At 52.8% G+C, this 24,250-nt stretch overlaps 1 protein-coding gene across 1 annotated transcript in view; it reads left to right on the top strand.

The window, feature by feature from the left end:
- Positions 1 to 348: 348 nt before the first annotated feature.
- The window catches only part of XXYLT1 (xyloside xylosyltransferase 1), a 33,912-nt gene continuing 10,010 nt past the window's right edge, over positions 349 to 24,250 (top strand). The window contains exons 1-3 of the mRNA XM_072344441.1: positions 349 to 803; positions 3,795 to 3,942; positions 18,800 to 18,932. Of these exons, the coding sequence (XP_072200542.1) occupies positions 390 to 803; positions 3,795 to 3,942; positions 18,800 to 18,932 (695 nt within the window). The 5' untranslated portion in view covers positions 349 to 389. The remainder of the gene's footprint in view (positions 804 to 3,794; positions 3,943 to 18,799; positions 18,933 to 24,250) is intronic.

Consider the following 24,250-nt stretch of genomic DNA (forward strand, 5'->3'; position numbering starts at 1 on the left):
GTACCAACAAAGTTATAAATCCTCTTTCTGCATAATGCTACTGAATGATATTAGACATACTGGGCTTTGCTCCCGTAGCTTCAGGTGCAGGCGGTGGGTTGTAGTGCAGCCTGCAGAAGCAAGCAGGATGTCTGCTGCAGGCTGAGCACCTTCTGGTTGCTCCTTGGTGCATTGGGAGCCTTAAACCTCCTCCCGGCTTGGGTCTAACCCAGGTGCTCGCTGGCATTGCGGTGTGCTTTGCTCTCATAGCATCCCAGCAGGTCCTGCCACGTTCCGGTCCGTGCTGCCGGCAGCGCCGCGCTTTGTTAGCGGCCGTTCCGCGCCCCCGGCACCGCCTCCCAGCGCGGGGCGGGGCCGCAAGATGGCGGCGGGCGGCGGGTAGCGGCGGGATGGGCTGGGCGCGCTCGCAGCCGTGCGCGCTGGCGCTGGCGGCGGCTCTGGCCGTGTGCGCCTTCTACTACCTGGGCGGCGGCGGGGAGACCTTCTCCAGCGCCACCCGCCGCCTCCGCGCCACGCGGGCCGCCGCGCCGCCCGCTACTCCGCCCGGCCCGGCCCGGCGCGAGAGGACGGCGGCAGCGGGAGAGGCGGGCCGGGCGCTGCACCTCCTGATGATGTTCACCAAGGCGGAGCGCAGCCCCGCGCTGCGCGCTAAGGGACAGACCGCGCTGCGCTCCCTGCTGCGACACGGCCGGCTGCACCGCGGGGACCAGCTGCACCTCCACCTCGTCACCGACAGCGCCAGCAGAGACATCGGACACGGGCTGCTACGGGACGAGCTGCGCGGCGCCGCCTTCCGGCACCAGGTGCGGCGGGACGGGGGGGAAGGGATGGGGCGGCCGGGGGGCGGTGCTGGGCCGGGCCCCGCGGGGTCTCCGCCCCGTGCCCGGCCTCGTTCGCCCGCCCCGCTGGAGCTCAGCGCCTGCCGGGGCGTGCGGTGCGGTGCTGAGGCGCGTGGTGCCGCGCGGAGCCGTGCTGCGGATCGAAAGGAGCGTTTCCTTTAACGTTAGCAGAACTCTGCTGGAAGAGCCCGAGGTGCATCCGCAGATGTGACCCCGGTGTTGTTCGTGCAAAGTATTTCTCGGTAAATAATCCCGTCTTTCCTAACAGCGCTCGGTGCCAGCAGCTCCCGGGGTGCTGACAGTGACAAGTCAGCGGAAAATCTCATCAGGAAACATCAGTGTAGCTTACAGCTCTCGTGCTGCTGCCATTCTGAAGCAGGCCGACTCTCAGTGCACTCCTCTGGTGGCTCCAGCAGTACCATCTCTGCCCCGAGGCCTCTCCTGGCTTCCCTCAGGTGCTCGCAGGGAGCTTTTCTGGTCATTACAAGATTTACCGGAGCAGGCGCAGAGCTGAGGCCCGCTGAGTGCCTGGAGTGTGGCTGGAGTTGCCTTGGGAGCACTGGCTGCATGCAGACGTGTCCCAGATGCGAGCTGTGCCGGCAGCGAGCGGCAGGTGGAGCTGGAGCTCCACAGCACAGCGCTACATGGAGCCACGAGCGGCAAGCCAGCAGCATTGCTGCACGAAGGGCTCGCAGACTGCCCTGCTGGGCTCTGCCGGCAGCATTTGCTTGTGCCGTGCCCTGTGAGCCCCAGGCAGTGCCTGCCTGTGGGTTTTGCTGCACTCAGTGACTTGGTTCTCTCCATGGGTACCGTGTTTCTACAAGTCAGTGCTTCTCGCTTGGACAGGCCCAGCACTGTGTTCACAACTCCATCCCCTCTGTGGGATGTGGTTATCACCCACCCCTGTGAGAGCCTATAGGAGCCACAGCAGGGCTGTGCAGGAAGCCTGGGCTCTCCTCCTCCTCTGTGGGTCTGGCACATGCCACCAAGTTGCCATCATCCTGTTCTCATGGGATTGCTGCAAAGGTGCCTCGCACCAGGAGGGAAACAAAAAGAGAAACTGAGTGTACGGCAGTTGTTTACTGGTGAACCAATTGAAAAGGGCCTTTCTCAGTGTGAGATGTGTTTATAAAACACGTGTTCGTGCAGGAAACCCACAGAACTCACTTTCCTTGATGTCCTCAGCGAACTCACTCAGATTTAGCTACAGGGATTTACTGAAAGCTGCTCCACAAATAAATAGAGAAGCACAAAATTAGCAACAGATAAACAGGCTGTGCTCAGTGAGGGGAGAGGAGAGGCCTCTGCAGTGCTGCAGTTCCAGGAGGAAGGTTCCTCGTGTCGGGAGTTTGCTATGCAGAAGTGCTTCACTGAAGGATGGGCCAGAGGAACACTTTGTCCCCTGTTTTCTTTGGAAGCAGAGGGAGGACGCATTGCTGTGTCTGCAGTTTCAGGAGTGCTTTTCCCACAGTTTTGTCCCCAGGCACTTGGCACTCCTCTGCTCAGAGGTGACTAGAATTGGGTTGAACTCGATAAAAGGAAAGAGCAATGCTTTGACCTGTGTGTTTACATGTATAGTGCGCTCTTCCTAGCTTTTAGGCAGATGAGGGTTTATTAGGGAAAAGGAGCGAAACCGTAGAATCATTGAATAATTTAGTTTGGAAGGGAGCTGTGTGGATCATGGGGCTGGCAAGGCCAGCTAGGGGAAGTATCTCAGCATCCCTGAACAGAAATAAGACACTGCTGCTGTGCTGTGGCCTCCGCAGTGTTCAGTTCCTGCTGGAATTTTCCTGCTTTCTCCTGCCTGAAGAAGGCAGCATGACCTCAGGTCTCCGACTCAGTGTTGCTGAACTCTCCAATCTGCACCAGGGTCACGTTCCTCGGGTCTGTTCATTACGCTGGAAGTTCCTCCAGTTATCTGGTGTGATTCAGTGACCTGCATCATTCTGCGTGTGTAATAATGAGCATCAGCCCGCAAGAAAGTTCCCGTTTATCTGACTTGGGCTGAAATTAATTATAAGCTTGTAAAATTTCATTTGCTGACACGGTTTATTTACAGTTGCTCCTGGTTTTGGAGCAGATGTGGTTTGCTTCACTGCTGAGCTTTCAAGTGACTCCTGGAAACTAAGTGCAGTGGGCTGCAGAGATTTTTGATGCGGTCATTTGTAGCCAGTGCGCAAAGGTTTGGTTTTGCTTCATAAGTTTGTCTGTGTTCTGTTGAGAGTATAACACGACACAGGCTGTAATGGAGTGCCAGAGGCCCGTGTGCCCTGGGGTCCTGGTTCTGGCCATAGCGGTGCTACCTGCCTGGCTCCAGCATGGCACAGGGTACCCAGTCCCTTGGCTGCTTGTCACAATACAGGGAAGCTCCCATCAGAAGAGACGCTCAGCTCTGCAGTAACTGCTCAGTGTCTGGATTTTCCCCAGCTTGTCCTGCCCTCTTGTCCCTCCCAGCCCCAATGGGAACATGCTGCGCAGCTTTCTTCACTGCTGAGCTGAGGTTCAGGAAATTCGGGCTCGGTTCCTGGCCATGTCACGGCCTGCCTTTGTGGCAGGGAGCAAGTCTTGGTCCTCAGGGTGCGTGACGTGGGCTGGCTTGCCTCAGAGCTGCAGGATGCCAGAGCCTGGAGTGAGCTGTCACCTCACTGATTGACTCCATATGGAGACCAGATATGTGGTTACATTTCAGCAGTGTCAGCAGCAGGGACCAGAGGCTGCGAGAAAATATCAGTTGAACAGATTTGATGGAGTCTCTCCACGCCTGCCTCACATTTACAGCGTGGCCATAAAAATTTCCCCTCCTGTCCCCGCTATACCTAGCTGCCTGTTGTGGCAGGTGTGCACATTATGCAGCTGGAACAGCAGCGAGCTGCACTGGGGCTTTGCAGCTGTGTGCTGAGCTGCTGGGGGTGGCTGGGAGTCCTGGCTGAGCGGTGCTCCTGCTGTCTCTCCTAGGTAATAATCCATGATGTCAGTGAGCTGACTGAGAAGCTGTTTCCAATCGTTGAAGCCATGCAGAAACACTTCAGTGCTGGATCAGGGACCTACTACAGCGACTCAATTTTCTTCTTGTCTGTCGCAATGCATCGGATCATGCCCAAAGGTAAGCCCCAGCTGAGCTGCAAGCACAGCCTGTATGTGTGTGCTATGTGAAATGCAGAGTTAACAGTCTTCCATGAAAGGAGGCTGTGTCATCAGGGGATGGCAGGACTGTGCCACACAGCAGGCTGGTGCTGCCCTCGCTCCTCAGGATGTTAGAGAAGGCAGGACTGGAGCTGGCCTGGCCATGTGCAGCTGTGTGTTTGTCACGTGTGTTTTTACAACCTCCCTTTCCCTCGGCGTGTCAGCAGAAAGAGGTGCGACGTGCTGTAACACAGTGAGGGTGCTGCTTGCTCGCCAGTGTCAGCAGTGTGGTTACTGAGCACACCTTCCCTTCCTGTGGTTTTGATGAGCTCTTGGGAGGCTTTGCTGGTTAACAGACACTGATCATTGAACTTTTCTTATTGTGTCTTCACTGTTATTGAGTGAGGAAACAACAATAAATCTGCAAGAAAACGAGGCAGCTGGCAAAAGGAGCTTGGCTCAGTTGCCCCACTTTCCTCCCCAGCTGTGTGTGGTTATTTCTCCCAGACCCTACGTGCTCTGTAGCCTTGGATCAGTCAGCAGTTCTGCTGTCTTCCCCGTCACTCCCATTTTGTAGGTCAGGATTGTTTTTCTTACACTGAGGTCAGGGCTGGGAGAAAGGTTGGAGGCTTTTCCTTAAGACCAGTGGCCGACGATCACGTTTCTATTGGTGTTTATTCCCTAAGAAGCAGAGTGCTGAATGTGAGCAGTCACGCGTCAATGCAACAAGGGCTGAGCCCTGGGGCACAGTGTGAGGGGTCTGTGCCCTCTGCTCAGCAGGATGGATCGCACACCCAAGCCCTTGTCTGGAGCTCACCCAGCCCTGCCTGTGGCAGCATGGCTCCTCCCAGCGTGGTGCACATGGTTTGTGTTCAACTGGGCTGCCTCCTCACATGGTCTGGTCTGAGAAGGAGCCACTTGGGAAGCCCTCCATATGAGGGTTAAAAACAGAGGGGCCTTCTTGGGGCCCTGGTATGCCCTGTAGCCACTGTGGTTTCAGAAACAGTGTTTGCTTGTCAGACAAGGAGGAAGTAGAGCAGACGCTCCTTTCCTTCCTGTGTTCCCAGACCATCCTTTTGGGGAGGGTCACCGTGCCAATCTTGTGCTGCAGAGGCCTGGGTCACCCCACTGCAAGGCCTGCAGCCCACTGCCCTGCTGCTGTGGGGGCACAGGCAGGTGGGTGCAGTGTCTGGGGGCTCTCTGGTGTCAGTGCTCCCCACAGCACCCTGCTGCTCAAGCAGGCTGCCCGCTGTGCTGGTGAAGGCGCAACAGTAGCACAGATTAAGAGTGGAACAGCCACTGAGTTCAGAGGTTCATTGCTGCTGAGAATGGGAGTTAGGTTTTCTGTCTGTCGATATGCTCCCCATATCTATCCCCACTCTGCCTATGAGCAGTGCAGCTGGGCACGTGGCAGCTCCATGCTGGTAGCCTCACTCTTCCCTCGACTCTCAGCTGGTACTCACCACTTCCTCCGCAGCCAGAGCAGAAGGTTGTGCTGGCTGCTGCCCAGGCATAACATTTCCTGCAATCTTGCCACCACAAATTTCAGGCAAAGCCTTCCTCTTGCTGAGCTGTGATCTAAATGTGGAGGACTCTGGCTTTGTGGTCATGTGTCACTCATGACATGGGGCAATGGGGACAAACTGAACCATGGGAAATTCCACTTACCCACAAGGAAAAAGTACTTTTCAGTGAGGATAGTGAAGGACCAGGCCCAGACAGTGCTGTGCCTTCATCCTTGGAGCTCCTTAGAGCTGAAGTGGGTGATGTCCTGGGCTCTGGGTGACCTGCTGTGGGCAGGGGTAGGACTGGACAACCTCAGGAGGTCCCATCCAACCTTGGCTGTGCTGTTATTCTCTGGTTTGAAGTGACTGTGCTGTACCCAGCTCTTTATTAGCCGTCGGTAATTTTTTTGTCTAGTGGTGTCTGCACCCTGAGTGCTTTGAAGTCTGTTGAATACAAATGACAGTATTAGTTCTGTCTAGTTCACTTGCCCTGGTACTTCTGCTACATCTTTACTGTGTGCTGAAGACACCCATATTATACGGTCTGACAGCCAAAAACTGTTCAGATATACTGAGATGTCTTTCTTCAGTTCACCAACTGTGGGCAGTTTTGTCTCCTGAAAAGCTTGCTTGCTGTCTGTCAGTCTGACAGGGGCTTGCAATGGCCTCTTTGGCGCACAGGATGTATAAAGAGGCATTTTACAGTTTCATGAGTTTAGTTTTTGTTTCAGAAGCAGCTAGTAAAGCTGATTTATATTTCCTTTGCAAGGGAGGTCAGATGCAGAGCAGGGTGCCTGCAGAGCCGGGTGATTTACAGCCTGGCAGGACTTCCCAGCCTGCTCCCTGATTCCCAGCTGTGCAGTGGGGCCTGGCAGGAGGCAGGAGGCATACAGAGGGCTGGCAGTGCCCCAGGGCTGCTTAGGCTGCTCTGTGTCTGCAGACCAGGGGCTGGGTGCCTGCTTCTTCATCTCCACTGCAGCTCAGCCACCTTAGATGTGAACTGCTTGAAGGCTGGTGCTTCTGGCGTTTCTGCTGTGTCTGTATTTTTGCCCACCTGTTTTTATGTGCAAATGTAAGAGCCTTCTGACTGGTGATGGGGAGGGCTACACATCTGCTGTCCCCTGAAGACTCATGCATGGTGTGGAAATGGTGCTGTGCTCCCAACTTCCCTCCTGGCCGTGCTTCATTTCTCCAGGAAAACAATCCCTGGTAGAAGCCGCTTTGCTAAGATGGAAGGTAAGTGTTTGAAGCTACATTTTCCTGCAACTCTAGCATTCCTCCTGGTGCATTTTGGTTCCACCTCACCCTGTGTCTCTGCAGGCGTGGCTGGCTCCTGAGCTTCAGCACCGGTTTTTGTGGGTGCTGGATTTAATTTTAAGCTTAAACGCGCTCCAGCAGAAATGAAGGCTGTGATTTGAATATTAAATTCTCTCCTGTGCATGTTTGTTTGCATTTGTATCAATGTCTGAAGGTTTTTATGAGAGCTCAGAACGTTTGCGTTTAAGTTTCCTGGCTTTAGGTTCCCAGGTTCATCATTTTGAGGTGACATGGCGTTTTTGGCCTACCGTAACTTAGTGCTTTGTTTGAAGCTGCAGGTTCGTGATGGTGCACCGACTTTGCAGATTGATGGGCACTGAACAGCAGTTGTTGTGTGTCTTTTTTTGGGGGGGTTTTTGTAGAACACATGTGTGTCTGTGTGCGTGTTGCACTGAGAGTAAATGTTTTGTGCCACTCAGCTGTTCTGGTTTTCACTGCTGCTTTGGATCCTTGCCCACAAAACTTCACATCTAAAACTTGCAGCTGCCAAACGATAATATAACAGCCTCTTAGCTGCTGTAAATCATGTAACTCTCTCGCCTTAAATGTCTTACATTGGTGGAGTTAACCTGATTTAAACCAGCTGGGGAGCTGGTATGCAGCGTGCAGACTGCATAACTCTCATCTGCGCCTGCAACTCATAAATCTTGTTTTAATGCAATGTGGCCAGGGCTGGGAGGGGGGGCTGGTGTGTTTCAGTGATTCTGCAATGGAGAAGTGGTGGGAAAGGTACACAGAGAGGGCAAGCAGGGTTCAGACTTAGGAGGAGCTGATAAGGTGAAGACAATGCCAGAATGAAATGGTCTTGGGATCTGCAGAGCTAAGGCTGGTGAGGCTGTCTCCAGGCTAGAAGGAGAAATTAGACTGTCAGGGAATAAGGCAGACAAGCAATCCATAGTCAAGCAGCCCTTTTGTGGCCCAACTCAGCTTGGTTTCTCTATAATCCTAGTGCTACAGGGCTTGGTCTCAGTGAGCCTTAAAGCAGGACCCCAGCCCTTGGCCCTGGAGCTCTCAGGAAGAACTGTCTCAGCAGCATCCATCTTCCTCATGCTGCCCCTCTTCAACTTGTGCATGTCAAGCTGCAGCCACATCCTGGCTGTGTGTGAAAAAGAGAGTCACTCTTTCTGTTTCATTGCCATTCTACATTTCCATTCAGGTTGTCTGGCGTTGGATGAGATCATCTCATGCTGAAATGCCATGTGGCTGAGGGAGAACATCTGGGGAGAGCAGTCAGAGCTGAGGCAGTATGTGTGCTTTCTGATTTCTGTGGGCACACAGCTGCTGGAGGTAGCACAGTGTGAGAAGCATTGCTTCTCTCTGGTGCTGAATTCTCTCCACCTGCTCAGCTCTCTCATAGTGTCATCCAGGAAACCTCTTCCCTGCTGTCCCCAGTGAAAGCTTTCTTCTTTGAGTGATCGCATAGGGTCTGCAGTTCAGAGCTGCTGGCTCTTCCTTCAGCCATGTTCTGGGGAGGGTTTTTAGGCACAGGTGCCTGGCAGTGAGCCTCCCAACAAGAGGAGGTGCTGCTCCATGGCAGAACCGGTCCCTGCATGAGCTACCCAAGGCCTACTGCATGCTGCTGCCAGCACTTCACAGCTGAGCTGGGATGTCCAAATAACAACAGACAACAGCTAATCTGGGATCCAGAAAGGTGATGCAGTGGCTGAAGTCATAGGCAGAGCCTGTTTGCCCTGGTTTTGCTGGCTGCTTGGCAACAGAATCAGTGTTGGACAAGAGGGAAGGGGCAAAGAGGAAATAGGACTGGATGAAAAAGTGGAGTCCAAGTGAATTTTGACTGAAGCTTCAGCAGTTATCTGGCTAATGTTCTCAATGAAGCATCTCTGTGGCTTATCTCTGTTGACTGGACCAAAGGAGCTGTGTCTTTTAGCTGCAGGGTATCTCTGAAACTCAGCTTGGAGGTAGCGTGTCATGTGCAGTTTAGGTATTTAGCAGAACTTGGCTGAAGATGGCATTTGACAAATTGGAGACAGCAGGGTTTCCTGGTTTTAAGAACAGCTGGCAGCCCTCCTGAGGGGGGTTAGCATTGTCTCTGTAAGTAAGCTCCCTCCTCTCTGCCCAGCAGGGTGTGGGGAAGCCCTCAGGGTTCCTCTCCCATTGACAGCCCAGAATGGAGGCAGAAGCCCTGACAAAGGCTGAGAGGTGAGCACAGAGTGGATAGGGCCCCTGGGCTGTGCTGTTCCTGCAGTGCAAGAGGTCAGCCTTCACATGGCATCTCCTAGGCATTGGTGGAGCCCTGACTCATTAATCTTGGTGTTCTGGGTGGGCAGGGGAGGAGGGCAGCACTACTTCTCTGAAGCTGATGGGATGCAGCTAAGCAGAGCTGCAGCTGGGATTTCTGCATGGAGAGAAGAGTGCCACAGAGGAGGAGTCCTTGCTCTGCTAGTGAGTCTGTCTTCACACAGGCAGTTCAGAGCAGAATGGAATGTGAATATGTGGTTTAATTCAGCTAGCAGAGTCTCTTACAAGCATGTGTCAGGACTGGAGATCTCCAGGAAAGCAGCTCAACAGGATAGTTCCTTCCTCCTTGTGCCCAGCCTCTTTACTGTTTCGATGTCTGCTGCATCCTAGACATGACCCATGTGCGTGTGGGAGGCTGTGAGAGCAGACATCAGGTGTGAGAGCTGTGATAAGGGTGTTCAGTTAGTTTTAAATACTTGGAAAGCAGGGGGTCAAGGAGGGGAAGAGAGTAAATTGCCTCCTTTATTCAAGTGTTAGGATTCTGAGTAAGAGGTGAGATGTGTTGGGGAGTAGCTGAGAGAAAATCTGTGGTGAGAAAATACCTGAGGTAATTATCACTGCTGAAGTTGGGGGGGTGATGCTTCTGACAAAACTATGAACATCACTGGTTGCAGTGTTTGGTTAAGAAGTGTGGTGGATGGCAGCAGGAGCTGGGTGGTGCTCTGCAGACAAGACACAAGGAGGTGTTTGCTGGATGCACACCCAGGAGCCTGATTTCCAGGTGCATCTGGTAAAGGCTGTTCATCAAAGGCTCATAAGGAAACTGAGTAGCAGTGGGAAAGGTGGGTGAGTTTTCATACGGCTAAATTAAGTGAGGAACTTCTGGGGAAGAACAAGGTGAGCTGGCCATAATGCACTGCCTAAATTTATGGCACACAATGTGGTGTGCTGCAGAAACATGGGAAAGGTTCTGAGGAAAGCAGTGGCTTCATGCAGGAAGGAGTGACTATCTGCTCTGCAGACAGGCTGGCTGAGGGCTCGCAGCTGGGGCTGCATAGCCACGAGCTGCAGAAGCAGAGCTGTAACCAGAGGCATCATGGTTAGCAAGAAGCAGGCAGACAGAATGGGCTTGTTAATTCACAGTGGTGTTGTGATCCATGGAGCTCCTTGCCGCCACATGTAGGTGCTAAAATTTATCTGGGCATATGGAGATCTCTTGTGAAAGAAAATCACTGGAGGTTGCTGTGTGATAGATGCTGTCGTGGGGAACAGGGCCGTGTACCTTGGGGTGATGCAGAGCCAGTGCTTGCAGGTGAGCAACCTGCTCAGTGTGGGGAAATGGCCCCAGCAGGGAACTGTGCTGCTGGCTTTGCAGTGGGTGCCGAGCATTGCTGAGATGTGGTGGCCTGGGACCCCAGGATGGAAGTGGAAGAGCCAGTGGTCTCCCCTGCCCTTGGATCATCTGAACTGGATCATCTCTCCGGCTCATTATCTACAGTCATCCCAGTTATTAAATGCAGACCAGATTGCGATGATGTTTGTCCAAACTGTCTGTTAATGACAAAGCCACAAATCGCTTGGGAATTGGTACGGCTTGGGACAGGCTCCAGCTGCTGGCTGCAGCTCAATGGAGGGGACAATCTCCCACGAAACTGCTATCTGCCTTGCGAGTGCTCTGGGAGTCTCAGCCTGGACACAACAGCCTTTGTGAGCTTCAGTTTGTGCTTTTCCCACAGAGCTGAGCTGGGGAGAGGGCAAAGGGCAGGGTGGGAAGGCTGCACCGAACTGTGCTGCATCATCTGGCGGCAGCAGTGACCACAACCCCTGCAGGAAGACAGGCAGCAACAGGATCCCACAGCTGCATTGGTAGCATTTCGGTGCCCAGAGGTCAGGCACAAGCCTGGCCAGGTGCTCAAAGCACTCCCTGCAGTTAGTAAGAGGCAACAGGCAACGTGGGCAGCCTTTCCATCAAGCCGTGGAGGACAGGGTCCAGGAGGAATGTTCTAAGCAAGAACATCAGGAATAGCAAACATAGTTGTCTTCTGTTAATGCAGTTCTGTGAAAGCAGGGTTGTACTGTCCTGAAAGTGTTATACCTTGCTCTTGTAAAACATAGATCTGTGTATGAGGATTTGCAGCTGCAATGCAGGAGTGCCCAAGTGGGTCTGCAGGTCTTTCTTTGTCCCTGGAATGCAGATAACTCCATGCAGGTGCTGGTTCCTTGCTCAAGCACCTGTTTGCAGGGAGTTAAGGAGTGATAATCTGTGTCACACACAGAGACTAGCATTAAACATCTGTAATGCAGAGGCAGACAGCAGCATGAACTCTTCCTTCTGTCAGCTGTGCAGCAACACCTTCTATGCTGTCCAGTCATCTGCATAATTCAGTGATTATTAAATTTTAATAATGAGCATTTTCAGAGCACTTCACAACTGGCCTTTTGCTACTGGGACAGCTGCTGTCTCTGCTGAGCTATGCTGTGTCAGGGCATCCAGTGAGGCAGCAGCGTTGGAGTGCCTGCAGCCCAGATGCTCTGGGCCTGACGATTCTTTCTGGGAGTGGAGATGCTGGTAAGGGATGTAGAAAATGTTGGTCTATGCTGGAGCCATCTCTGGTGCTCCACAGCTCCCAAATCACAGTTCCAGTGGGGTGCTGCAGTAACAGAAGGGTTTGTTTTCCAACAAAATGTTTCAGTTTTTACAGGGATAGAGGGAGAGCTGATGGTGTCTGGTCTGCTCACGTCTTCCCTCCCTGCTTTACATCTTGGCCACGTGAGGAAGAGTCAGATTCCTTCGTTCTCTGCATGAACTTGTGTGTGGCAGTGCTAGTGAGGAAAAGAGGCTGAAGAAATGGATTTAGAAGCAATAGGGCAGCAGTGCAAGCCATTGTTCCCTATTGGGGTAACCCAGTTGTGATTTGGCAGTTGTTTGTGTGTCGCATTTGGAGAGTAGGCATCAGCACACCTCCAGTGACCCCCTCAGGTGAAGGCTTGAGGCTGACATGTGGCAAAGGCATGCAGTGCTAACATGCCTCTGCCTGCAGGCCCCATCTGCTCCGGTGTCATGGGATGCTTGGCACTGCTGGAGCCCTGCTGGCAGCATGCTGCTGTTCGCAGGGAGGCTGACCTGGGGATGGTGCAGTTTTGGGACGGCGGTGCAGGGTAGCCCTAGTGCCCATGTCCTGCAGCACCATCCCCACTCAGCCCAGTACAACCACAGCCCCTCGGGGAGTGTCACTTCTCGTTACTTCCATCGGCTGCCCCTCACTGTAGTGCTGGCATCTGTTATTTGGGGTGTCCTAGATCTGTCAGGCCAGGGCAGACGTGTGCAGTGATTTCACCTCCTGTGGAGAGACAGGGGTTTTTGTTGGCCTGGCTGGGGCAGCTGTTTTGGTGGGTGGCAGGGGGGTGCTGGAAGCTTCCTCCTGGTCAGTCCAAGAGAGAGTTATGCAGAGAAAGAGCACAGGAGCTGCTGGGACTCACCCTGCGCTGAAATCCCAGCCCTGCTCAGAGCCGGGCCAGCTGGGAAGAGGGTACTGCCGGCCCTCAGGTCTCACTGGTGGCTTTGCCTCAGCTTTGTAGGGTTTTGCTAGGAGAAGCAGATAGTACCTGTGGCTCTGCAGCACCCTCCCCCACCGTTAAGATGTGATATCATTTATCTTGCTGCTTTTATTTTCTTGTATCTCTTTGGTTTCTCTTTCCGTCTCACCCGCCCATTACTTTACAGCTTGCCATCCATGCTGCTTTATCATCTATGGCAACCTGGAATTAAACCTTATTTTGTCTGATTATAAGGTTTCCTGCTGCTCTAACTCCAGCTCCAAGAAATATCTTCATGCTCCTCCTCCAGTGGCACTGTGTAATAAATACACAGCATGCAGTGTGACAGCTGCACCCTGATTGCTGCGGGGTGCCCCTGGCCCAGCTATGGATCTGGGGTATGTAAATGTTGTCCCTTGAGTTGGAGGCAGGCAGGATGCAGGAGCAGGGAAGGAGGCAGTGGGCAAGTGGAGCAATGCTGCAGGGTCCCTGCTGCTCTACCCAACGCTTCAGCTCATGCGTGGGCTGCCCCAGGGCTTCCACAGCATGCTGCTGGCTGCTGAGCCAAGCTGCTGCCTGCCCCAGTGCTGGGGCTGCTGGCTGGAGCTGCTGAGCTGCTGTGCCGGTGCTGCTGTGTGTGTAGCAGGGGTTTGTCATCTCGCTGGCAGACAGCCTAATTTTTTAATTAGCTGATAGGCAGGAATTGCTGTGAAGGAGCTGCTGTTCTGCTCCACTGGGTGCATAATAGGTGTTAGAGAAATCTGCTTAATGGCATTGTTAGCCAGCCGGGGCTCTTCTGCCTGCCTGGAAATGTCCTCCTTTGACTCCTGCGTGTTCTTGGCTCTGTACCCTCAAGTGTGCATCTGCCCCTCGCCCTCCTGCTGCTCTCTGAGCCAGGCAGGGAGGCAGGAACATGGCTGGGGGCTGCTGAGAGGCAGGGCCCCAAGGAGAAGGGCAGGCAGAGCAGACTGGAAGGATGCTGCAAGGTTCTTCTGCTCTCATCATGGCTGGAAGGCCCCAAGAGGGCCAGCCTTGAACCAGGAGGTCAAAAGCCAGGTTGGCCAGCCCCACTGAAGCAGGTTTTCTGGGCTGTTTATTTCTGGGGTAGATGAGGGAGTGCAGAGCAGCACTAGGTGCACTCCCTGCTTGTACCCCAGATGCGATGGGGCTGGCAGTAGGTCCCATCCCCACACACATACACTCACCCCAGCCTTTCTGCCTGGGCTCACTGGGGGTCAGCTGGGCGGCAGCGGTGTTGAAGACTGGAAGTGGAGGAGCCTTCATCTGCCAAGAAAATAAGGCCTGGAAGGGGAGCACGCAACAAAACAGGAAGCGCTTGCAGCTCTGTGACAGCAGAGGGAAAGCTGCTGGGGATCAAGCAGGAGCGCAGGGTGAGCAAAACAAAGGAAGCTTCTAACAAAGGGCAAGCAGAGGAGTGGAGCGTGGCTGTGTAAGTAAGCAGTGTGCGTCCACATCTGGCTGACTGTGGCTCTGACATCTCCACTTGGCACTGCATTGCCCTTGTATGCTGCAGCAGCTATGATAGGAGGCTCTCAGCAGCGGCTGGCCCTGCCATTCAGTGTGCCCACATCCGGTCTTGGCACTGCCTGTGAGGGAAGTATTTCTCTTGGCTGTGTGCCCCTCTGAGCCACTGGAGGATCTGGGTTTCACGGCCAGCATAGCAGCTCTGCAGAGCTGTGTGGTGCTGACGAGGTCAGGACTGAGTGCAGCCAGCCTGTGTAGGGCTTGCACTCATTTGAGGCTGGGCCCAAGGTTTGGCTTTGCCGGGCTAACAGACAGGCTTATCCAACCCATCCAGAGCCAAGCTCCGCCTTTGCATCTGGGCACACCAGGACCTGGACCAAGCATGCAGGCACAGTGCAATGCCTGCAGGTGGTGTGCAGAACCGTGTGCCCTGAGCTGCACAGGAACAGGGAGTTTTTGTCTGTTAGGAGAGTAACTTGTGGCTGACAAAAATCATCAGCAGAGTCAGAGACAAACTCAAAGCTCTGGAAAATAGTGAAGAAGTAGCTGTCTCGATGTGCCTAGCATTTGCAGACCCCTACTCTGAGTACCAGGGCAGCCAGCAGGGGACACTCCTGTCCTTTGGCTGGGTGGTGTCACTGCTGGCTGCAGCCACTGCTCTCATTGCAGAGAGGTCCGAGTTGTTTGCAGCCAGCACTGTCTATCCCTGCCCACCACTGTACCTACACCTGCCCACCTCACTACTGCAATGGAGTGTAGAGAGCATTCACCCCTGCATCCTGCTAGGATGTTATTCTGCAGTGAGGGAGCCGGGGTCGTGCAAAGAGACCATCAATAGCTGGAGAGCAGCACCAACTCCAGGCTGCTTCAGTCTTCTTGTGTCTTCTAGTCTGAAGCTGTCTTAGAGCACTGCTGGGTTCTGTGCTGTGATGTGGCAGCTCTCCATTATTTGTTACTTGACAAAGTTGTTACTTTTCACTCATTCCCCCTTTTTGCAGAGTGACATGATTAAGGTGATTGCAGGAGTGGTGTTCCAGATCTGTCTTGTTTTGGGTGGATGACAAGTTTGGAGTGACCGAGGTGTCTGCCTGCTGCTGGATTGGATGCTGCAGTGCCGGGCAGACAGTGCTTGCTGATAGCAGAGGCACAGGGGCAGGAGAAGGCAAAGCACTGCCAATCACAGCTCCTGTGCCATCGGGATTCCTGCCCACTGCTGGTGCTCCCAGAGCAGCCAAGGGGAAGGGCTCACAGGCTTGTATGCAAAGCTGGGCAGGCAGCTTGGGAAGGTGCATTGCCCTTGTGTGCAGCTGGGCTGGCACAGCCAAGGAGCATCCTTCAAGCTCCATCTAGAACAGCCAAAGCGGCTCCTCCTCCTGCGTACCTCAGCTGCCAGGCACATTCACTCAATTACTCAGGGTAAATTGCCTTTTTTCGAGGAGAGTGATTTGCTCTTGAGGGATGTGTTGCATCAGACTTGTTCCAGAAGCTGCTTCCTGCCAGAGGTGCTCCTGGCACTGCTCAGAGCAACTCACCTACCCTGGGTATGCACCCAGCACTTGTCCTCATGCCTGCACCCCTGTGCCAGGTCCTGGGGGAGCGCTCTGGATGCCAGCACGCCTGGAAGTGACCTCTGTCTGTGTCCCTTTGCTCTACTGAGGCTCACAGGGGAAAGAGGGAGTGCACACATGGGAGAAGCTCTGTACCAGCATCTCTTCTGCTTTGGAATAACACTGATTCCCCTCTCTTCTCTGGCAGCCAAGCTCCAGTATGAGATGTCTTGGGCACTGCTGCTGGCTCACTCCTGCACAGCAGGAGAGCAGCAGCTTCTAGCACAGCAGGCCCTGCTCTGGGATCAGGCATTCCTTAAGCCAGTCTTCCAGCAGCTGAAGAGAGACTCTGAGCTGGAAGGTTCCAGTCAGCATGGCAAAGCCAGGCATTGGGTGCTGAGTCAGCTCTGCAGCCGTCCTTGTGGGCCAGTGTGTCCCAGCCTGCAAGGCCATGGCTTGGTGGGAGTGTGAGCAAGTGTGCAGGCTGCAGCCCTCTGGCTACTGTTAGGAGGCTGCAGTAAGATATTACAAGTTTTAGCCGGGGCCAGCCTGTGTCATTAAACTCTCTCTGCTAATGGTGATCTCCTCCGCTTTGAGTGCTTAACTCCCCTTTATGCACAGTGGCTGGAAGAGCCACGGTTGAATGGAGCAAAGGGTAAAATACATCGTGGCAAAGTTAGAAAAACTGAGTTTCTGAGCAAAACACTGTCAGTGTTTTTGCACATTTCCAGCTGGACTCCTCCAAGCAATTTGTGCCAAAGAGAGGGAGAGCATGTGATTCTTCCACCCCCGTGTAGCAGTCAGGGTGAAGTGTTTGGTGTAAGGACAAAACACAGTGATAAATCATGAATATTAGTGCCTGGCCCCTTGCCAGTCACAGGCAGCGCTTGCAGAGAGCTCATCTCAGCCATTAATCTGTTCGTGCAAGCTGCATCTGGCAACACAGTGGTTAGTGCTGCCTGCGTTCATCTTTGTCTCAGTGTTGCAGTTAATGCTCAGTTAAAGCTTGCCTTTAAAAAAAATAGGAATGAAAAAGAAGAAGGAAAAGTACTCTGTGCTCTCTGTCTAATTTGTTAGCTTTTCCCTGCAGGGTTCTGCCAGCCCAGCATGGGGACCAGGGCAGGGTGCTGGTGCTGTAGCAGGCAGGGATGGGAAAATGGAGGAGTCGGGGACCGAGAGCTTCCCCCCAAGCTTAGCTTTCGTTCTTGGTTGTGATTAATTGCAGTTAGTGCTCATCTGTAATTTTGGAGAACAATCAGATGACGTGCCTTGTGGTTGGTTTAATTGAAACCCGATGAGCCAGCTGAAGGCTGCTGCGCACTGGGGTGTGCTGTGCTGGAACGCTCCCTGCCATGGCCAGGGCTGGGAATGGTGCCCAGAGCATTCCCCTGGCCCTGCAGCACTCGGACATCTCCGGCTCCCCTCCCTGTTCAGGCTGAGCTTGTGCCATATCATGCTAGAGATGTCTTTCTCCTGGTCTCAAGCTGCAGGTTTGATAGCTTTGAGGTGAGATCTGGAGGTTCCTGCTACATCCCGCAGTTCTGTCTGCCCCTCACATGAGGACAAGTTGCGAGCTGTGGCTCTGTGACCAGGTCTGGATGTGCTTGAGGGCAGTGGTGCTATAGATTTGAGGTTTTGCACTGCTGTGCTATGGACTGCTCAGAAGGTTTGTGCTTAGCTTGGGAGAAGCTTTAGCAGGGAATTAGATTGGAGTATTTGGGATCCAGATCTCGTTCCCTGTTTCAGAAATCCTCTGCTCTGCCTGTTCATCTGCTCAAATTGTGCTAGCAATTTCAAAGGCAGTTAGGAAGGCTGAGGGAAATTGCTTTCGGGTCGAGACCTGCTTTAGCTTGTGGTGAATTACTACGCCTGGGTTTTAAATCTTTGCAAACAGAGGATTACGGTGGTGGTAAACACGAGGTAGGCCTGGGGACTGCCATTCTGTGGGATGAAGTGAGCGTGGCCTTCCCCTTCAGCAAATAGCGAATGATGAATGGCTAAAAAAGCAAATTGAGATACAGCCTGGATTGTAGCTTAGATACTATTTCTCCTTGATTTATATTTCTGCTTTGATACTTCACAGACTAAGCAGTATATTTCTTCCTTAACCTCATGGGGCTTTTTCCATCTTAAACGCGGACAGCGTGTTAGATACAGCCAATTGCTGAGAGCTTGGGATTAATGCAGGATTTACAAAAAATTCAGAGCTGCTGTACAGCCCAGTGTTTGGCTGAAACACAAACATGAAGTGATGAATGCATTTGAGATGGGAGAGTTACGTTCCTGTGCTGGAAGATAGCAGTGTGTGCCTGATGGCTCTCGTGGTCTCCAGTCCCAACAGTTGTGTTGGAAGCTGAAGACAGAGCCATTTTGTGGTGCTGCCAGCAGCACAGTGACAGTAGGCAGCCTGTCCCCCACACTGGGAAGCAGCGGGTGAAGAACCACTGTAGTGTGAAGCTACAGCATGGGCAGAGCCACAAGAACCGTGAAGATGTCTGTGCCCTGCTCTCCAAGAGCACCAGCTGCCCTGGCTCAGGGGATGCTCACAGATGTTGCAGCCCCACAAGCCTGGTGGGGGGAGGATGATTGACATGGTGACACGCAGGGTGATGTCCTTCTATCTGGAAGTATTTGCCTGAAGGAAGAATGAGGCCTTTATTTTGTAATTACTAGGAAAACCATTGTAAAAGGCCCATCTGGCCTACAGAAAGCTGTCATGGCACCTCTGTATGGTAAGTGGGGCTGAGAAATGCTGACAGGCTGTAATCCAGTTAGCACTGAGTGCAAAGCATCCTGACCGAGGTTCTCCTGGCTGTCACAGCTCAGAAATAGCCGTCCTGTTACCTACCAGGGTGGCCATGGGAATCGCTCCGATGCTTTGAGCTGGAGTGGCTGTGTGGGCTGGAGCTGGGAAGCACTCGTTGGGTTTGTAGCGTAAGGTGCATGTGGGATGTGGCATGGCTGTCTGCAGGAGCGCTTCTAGAAAAGGAGACAGTAACTGCTGTGGAGGTGGAGTTAAAGTTACCTCTTGCTTTTTTCAGTCGTGTGGAAAACTTCTGGAAAGAAGGAAGGGGTTGGCAGAAGCAGAAAGGCACCAGGAGTGTCTGGATCGCTGCTGCCCTGAATCAGCTGACTCTGTGCTGAGTTCACCGAATCCCCATCGGGTGCGATTCATTGCACCACTGCTGGTAACTGCTGGTTAAGGTTCTGTCTCACATTACTCATTTTTCCTCTTCTGTGCTTTCAGAAATAACACAGATCATCCAGGTAGACTTGGACCTGAAGTACAAGGCCAACATCCGCGACCTGTTTGAGGAGTTCAACAGCTTCCAGGAGGGAGCTGTCATTGGGATTGCCAGAGAAATGCAACCAGTGTACAGGTACAGCCGTGTGCCCAGGGCACAAGTGTGGGGAGGGGGGCTTTCATGTGTTCTGTTCAACTCTGATCAGTCTTTGGAACAAAATCTGGGGAGAAACAATCTTTCTGCTGTAATCCCTGCACAGGAATTTAATCTGGAACTTCCAGGCCAGTCTGAACAAATTGTACAGTGAGGTGTGATTTCCTTGTTCTCCCACACTGCCACAAGGCTTTCCGAGCCAAGTTCCTGATAACAAGTGCCTAATCCATAAATAGATTCATCACATACCTGTTAGAGGTGTGTTTGGACAGCTGTTCTTGTTTGGGTGCTCTGACTGAAGCTTGGCACATCGATCTGTGTGTTGGGGCTCAGAGGTTTGGGCTGTGAGTATCGCTGCCCTGCCCAAGCAGCAGGGACACCTCCTGTTGCAGGCAGACCCAGCACCAGCACACTTCAGCCATACTTAGATTTCCACCCATGTTTTCCACAAAGTACTTGAAATAGCATTTGGGGAATCCCTCTGGCGTGACATTTAAGTGGAGCAGCCTGTGTTCCTTTATCGTTGACTCCCTTAACAATGCTACCTATGAGAAATCTTCTGGCAAGTGCCAAAAATGACCAGCACACTGGGGAGATGGGTCCCACCACATAGATAGTCCTTCATTGTTTGACCCTGTGCTTGTCTTGTCAGGTTAGCAATGGGTAGGTGCTGTTTTCAGTTGCAGTGCACATTTTATTGAAGAGTTGTACACCCAGAGAAGCCTACTGGGGATCATTCTTGATGACCTGGGTTTGTGAGCATGCAGATAGACCCGTGTTGTTGAGAAATGTTGAGATTTCTCCCAGAGCTGTAGGAGGCTTTGGGACTTCTTCACTCCCAGAATAGGCCTTCAGCCTTTCAGAAGCAGCAGGCAATTCTGGCTCAGCTATTTGCAGTGTTCTGGTGCTGCTCCATTGTTCATGCACAGCTCCGGAGCTGCCTGGCAGAGGCAGGCTGCCTGCTTTCTGAATGTGCTCACGGTGGATTCGTTCCAGCTGTGCTCGAGGGTTTATTTAGTGCTGTCTGTGTCTGGTGTGAGACGTGCGCTAGACAAAACCCCAACTAGGAGATCTGGAGGGGGATTTTCTGTTCACACACAGATACTTGGCAGAATCAGTGAGAGGTGAAGGGGGTCTCCTAGGGCTGCTGGGAGCTGCAGTGCCCTGCACGGGCTGGTGTGGCTCCTAATGGCTCACACTCTGTTTTTCTGCCAGAGGACGTCTGTAGCAGAAGTCGGGCACAGCCTTCTGCCCCAGCGTGGTGCCTCTTATTAACTCCACCTGCTGCCACTCATCTTGTCTCTGTGCAGCCACATGCAGCACAGTAAGACTGAGTTAGAGGGGTGGGTGAATGTGAAGTAATCTTCAAACATCACAGGATGTTCTGGGCCTCAAAGAGTACGACAGGAGAAAGGTTCATATTTGAGCAGGTGCTGTGCTGAGTGGGATCAGGTATTTTCAGGCTGTTACTTAAAGAATTTGTTTTAACATGTGTTGTTCCAAGGATGAACCTCAGTTTTATTTCAATCCAGAGTGAGTCAGATCATGAACTCAGGGTGCCTTAATGACTTTTCAGCTGAGCTGAGTTTGAGTGTCTGAGATGGCTCGGCTAGATTTGCTAATCCTAATGGAAATGTTCTCAGAGAAAGATAAAAAAGCTTAAGAGCTATCTCTGTCTTTTCTTTCCTTACTGGAAGCCCCAGTAATGAGATCAATAAGTGAACCTCCTAGGACATATTCACCATAACTCTTGGGCAAGGGCTGAGCTTGGAGCAAATGTGATTTAGCAGAAGATGCAGTGTGCTCCTCTGTAGGCCTGGTGTGGGACAGCCTGCTTGCAAAACTGAGAGCCATCCCTCTGCACTGAGCTGTGCAGAATGGGGGTAGATGGGGCCCTGTGGGAGGATGTTACTGGGATATGAGTTTCATCCTGGCGTCTCCATTCTGAGAGCCTTGCGCCGCTGCTGGTGTCCCATGTTCATCACCATCAGTCATTTCCTAGAAGCCCAAGCCAAATAATCAGCATGCTCAGGAGAGCATTTCTGGTTGTTCCTACTTCAGAAAGAAGAAGATGACATCTCTGTGCTCCTCCTGGCTTGTGGGCTTGGCAGTGAGCTAGAACCAATGGACGTCAGGTACTGAGTGCTCCACAGTGCAGCACCACACCCAGAGCACAGAGGGCTCCTGTATCCGCTTTGGGTCCCCTGGCAGGATTTTGGTGCCCAGAATGGTAAATCCAGTCCCAGCTAATTACATCCAATTGTTAGAGCTTAAAGTAGAATACAGAGAACAGCTGCAGCTGAGCACTACAGTGGGGCTGTGTCGGATTGTGAGCTTAAGCATGCCTTGCCCAACAGGGTAGGTCCCATTTGTTAGCAGCATTGCTTGTAAGAGTTAAGCAAGCGGGGTAAAGTAAGCATCTGTTTGCCTGCAATTAGTCTGAGGTGTTATTGCTCCATGTTTCTGCCTGTGCACGGATCAGCCTTGTATTATTTCCGTATGTTATTGAGTGGGGATGATGGCCAGCTCCTGGGATGTACAAAGGGTAACCCTGGGGGTGCAGAGTTAAGCTGCAGGGTGCTTGACTGAGGGGGAGGCCTGCAGCACAGCACGGACAAGGCAGGGCTGAGCCATGTTGTTAGCAAATACCTGACCTGAGTTGACCCTGTGCTCCCCGACCCTTGTTGCAAGCAGGGGGTACAAATGAGCCCAGGAATAACAGCCCTCCCAGGCTATGTTTTGGGGCTAAACGTTCTTTCGGTGCAGTTTTGATGTTCTGGGTCACTTTGGGCTATGTTGTGTTTTCCTTGTTGTGGTGTTTTGTTCTCCATGTGCAAACAAGTCCCTGGTATTTCGTGTCAGCAGGTCACCCTGGGAGGGGCGAGCCTCCCCCCCACAGGACCTCTGCACCGGGGGCTCACACCTCCTTCCTCCAAGGGCTTCTAGACAGCAAAGCGAGCTGACAAGGCGTGAGTGACTCTGTAAAGCTCTGGAATTTTTACACTTCCAGCAAGATAAAAACATGCCCTAGGTGTGAAGCAGAGGTGCCAGCTCCAGCCCTGTGATTTACCATGCATGTTGGGAGCATCAGCCAGGATGTGGGGGAGCACTGCTGGGCTCTTGGTACCTACATTTTTCCCTTCCCACTTATGCAGCTTTCTGTGTACCCAGCTCTTCTTGTGTGACACCTTCCCCTGCTTGTGCAGGAACTCAGAGCTTCCCTGAGCTGTTGCTGCTGACGGAGCATTGGACTGACACCTCCGGGCCTTGGTGAGCCATTTCCTGCCTGTAAAAGGGCAGTGTGCCTTCTTCCCATGCCTTACATAGTGATGGGAAGATGAACAGAGATCAATTGGGTCACTGGTTGATGCTCAGTCTTAATGCTTGTTACCTATTTGGCCCACCAGAGGATGTAGTTGGGTACACTGAGGCATTTTTTGTGTGAATGATACAGCGCCTTCTGAGAAGCAATTCTGTTCTATCCAGCTGCCTGCTTGCTGCCAGTGCACGCTGTGCTTTCCAGGCAGTGGCTGGGACTTGCACAGTGCTTCACTTCTGGGACAGGGCTCCACACAGCACGGGATGCAAATGCTTACAGGAAACAGGGCAGCAAGAGAACAGCAGATAGGAAATGTCCCAGAGCCTGCCAGCACATCCTGGAGGTAGGGGAAACCTCCAGACAGCAAAACAGGATGGCACTGGAGTGTTTCCATTCAGTTGACTCATGCTGAAACAATGCCCGGGTGCTGTTTGTCTTGGACAAATGTGTTTCTGTGAGCAAAGAGATCTCCTGGCCCTCTTGCAATGCACATGCTAGGATTTAGTTGTTGCAGAGGCAGAGCTTCAGCCTGCAAGGGGCTGAGTACCTGCAATTGTGCCCTGTTCCAAAGGAGTCATTGATCGTGGTGGTGTGGTGCTCTAGGCTCCTGGATGTCTGCAAGCTTTCATCTGACTCCTGCTCCCTCTCAGGATGCAGACAGTGTCTTTACAGCACTAGCAGACAGCTGCTCTTGTGTCTGCCTGCATGGGATCCTGGCTGTGGCCAGAACTGGGACCTCATTCTTCGATGAGGGAAGTTTTGGTGGAGAGATTAAAATCTGCATCTGATGTTTGTCTGATCCAAAAGGCTTTCTATGCAAGGAAGTGCTTCTGCACAGTCATAATCTTAATTTAAAATCCTGTTGTCCCCTGCAGCATTTCAGCTACTGAAGCATGTTGGCAGCGACCTGCTCACCAGACTGCAAAGGGCAGGTGATGATGCTCTTCTTAAATATTTATGTTGTTCTGGGGCTTCAATGCCAGATTCTGAACAAATTTTGAAACCCAGACTCTCTTGTGCTCTGGTGTTGGCAGCCCTGCTAAGAAACATACAGGCAGATGTTGCATATGCATCATGCCAGCAGGTTGTCAGATGGACAAGCAAGTCACTGTCCCCAGGACATGTACCAGATGTGCTTGTGGTCTGAAGAGCAGCCTGGCAGCACACACGGGACCCCTGAGAAGGTAGGGTCTGCAGGGACATGGGCGGCAGCAGCTGGGTTTGGGGCTGTCCCACAGGTACAGCAGAGGTCTCTATTGAGACACAGCCAAGGCTCCTGAATGGGGGTGCTGCTGCAGACTGTCCCCCTCCTCCCCACCCTGTGCCCCCCCCCCCAGGGCCTCCTGCCAGCCCTGGGCTCAGCACTTGTCCCTGGGTGTGGTGGCTGGGTGCTGGCAGGTCTCAGGGAAAAACCCTGCAGTGTCAAAGCAGCACTGCTGCTGAAATGGAGCTGGGAACCATTGTGGCACTCCCAGAAATGTTCTTCAGACTCTCCGATTACAGAAAGCTTGAACCTGATTCCTGTTGAATTTCCTGGTTGTAGATCACCCTGCTGGCACTTGAGATGAAGCAGGACAGTACTAGTGATGACACTGCAGCTCTCAGCAGCCTCAGACTGACACCAGATCAGCACACCAGCCAGGCTCCTCGCTCTCATGCAATGGCCATCCCAGCCTCTTCACTTCAGCCAGTGGGGATGTCCAGCCAGGGGGCAGCAGGGTGGCCCATGGATGTAGTTTGTCTCTGGGAGCTGGTGCTGCAAATGTCCCAGCAGCCGAGATGCTGAGGTCCCCACTTGGCATAGCCTGGGAGGGACTATTGGGTTCTGCTGCCTCTTGAAAGGTCTCAGACCTTTCCATGTCCAAGGGGCTGGGGAGGTCCCTGCTGTCTCCATTTCTTTTCCTTGGTGAGATTACCACTGCTGGCCCTGATGACAAAAAGATATTGAAGACAAAGGCATCTTGGAAATCAGCAATGCTGG

This window comes from Excalfactoria chinensis, chromosome 9, assembly GCF_039878825.1.
Source record: "Excalfactoria chinensis isolate bCotChi1 chromosome 9, bCotChi1.hap2, whole genome shotgun sequence".
NCBI classification, from domain to species: Eukaryota; Metazoa; Chordata; class Aves; order Galliformes; family Phasianidae; genus Excalfactoria; species Excalfactoria chinensis.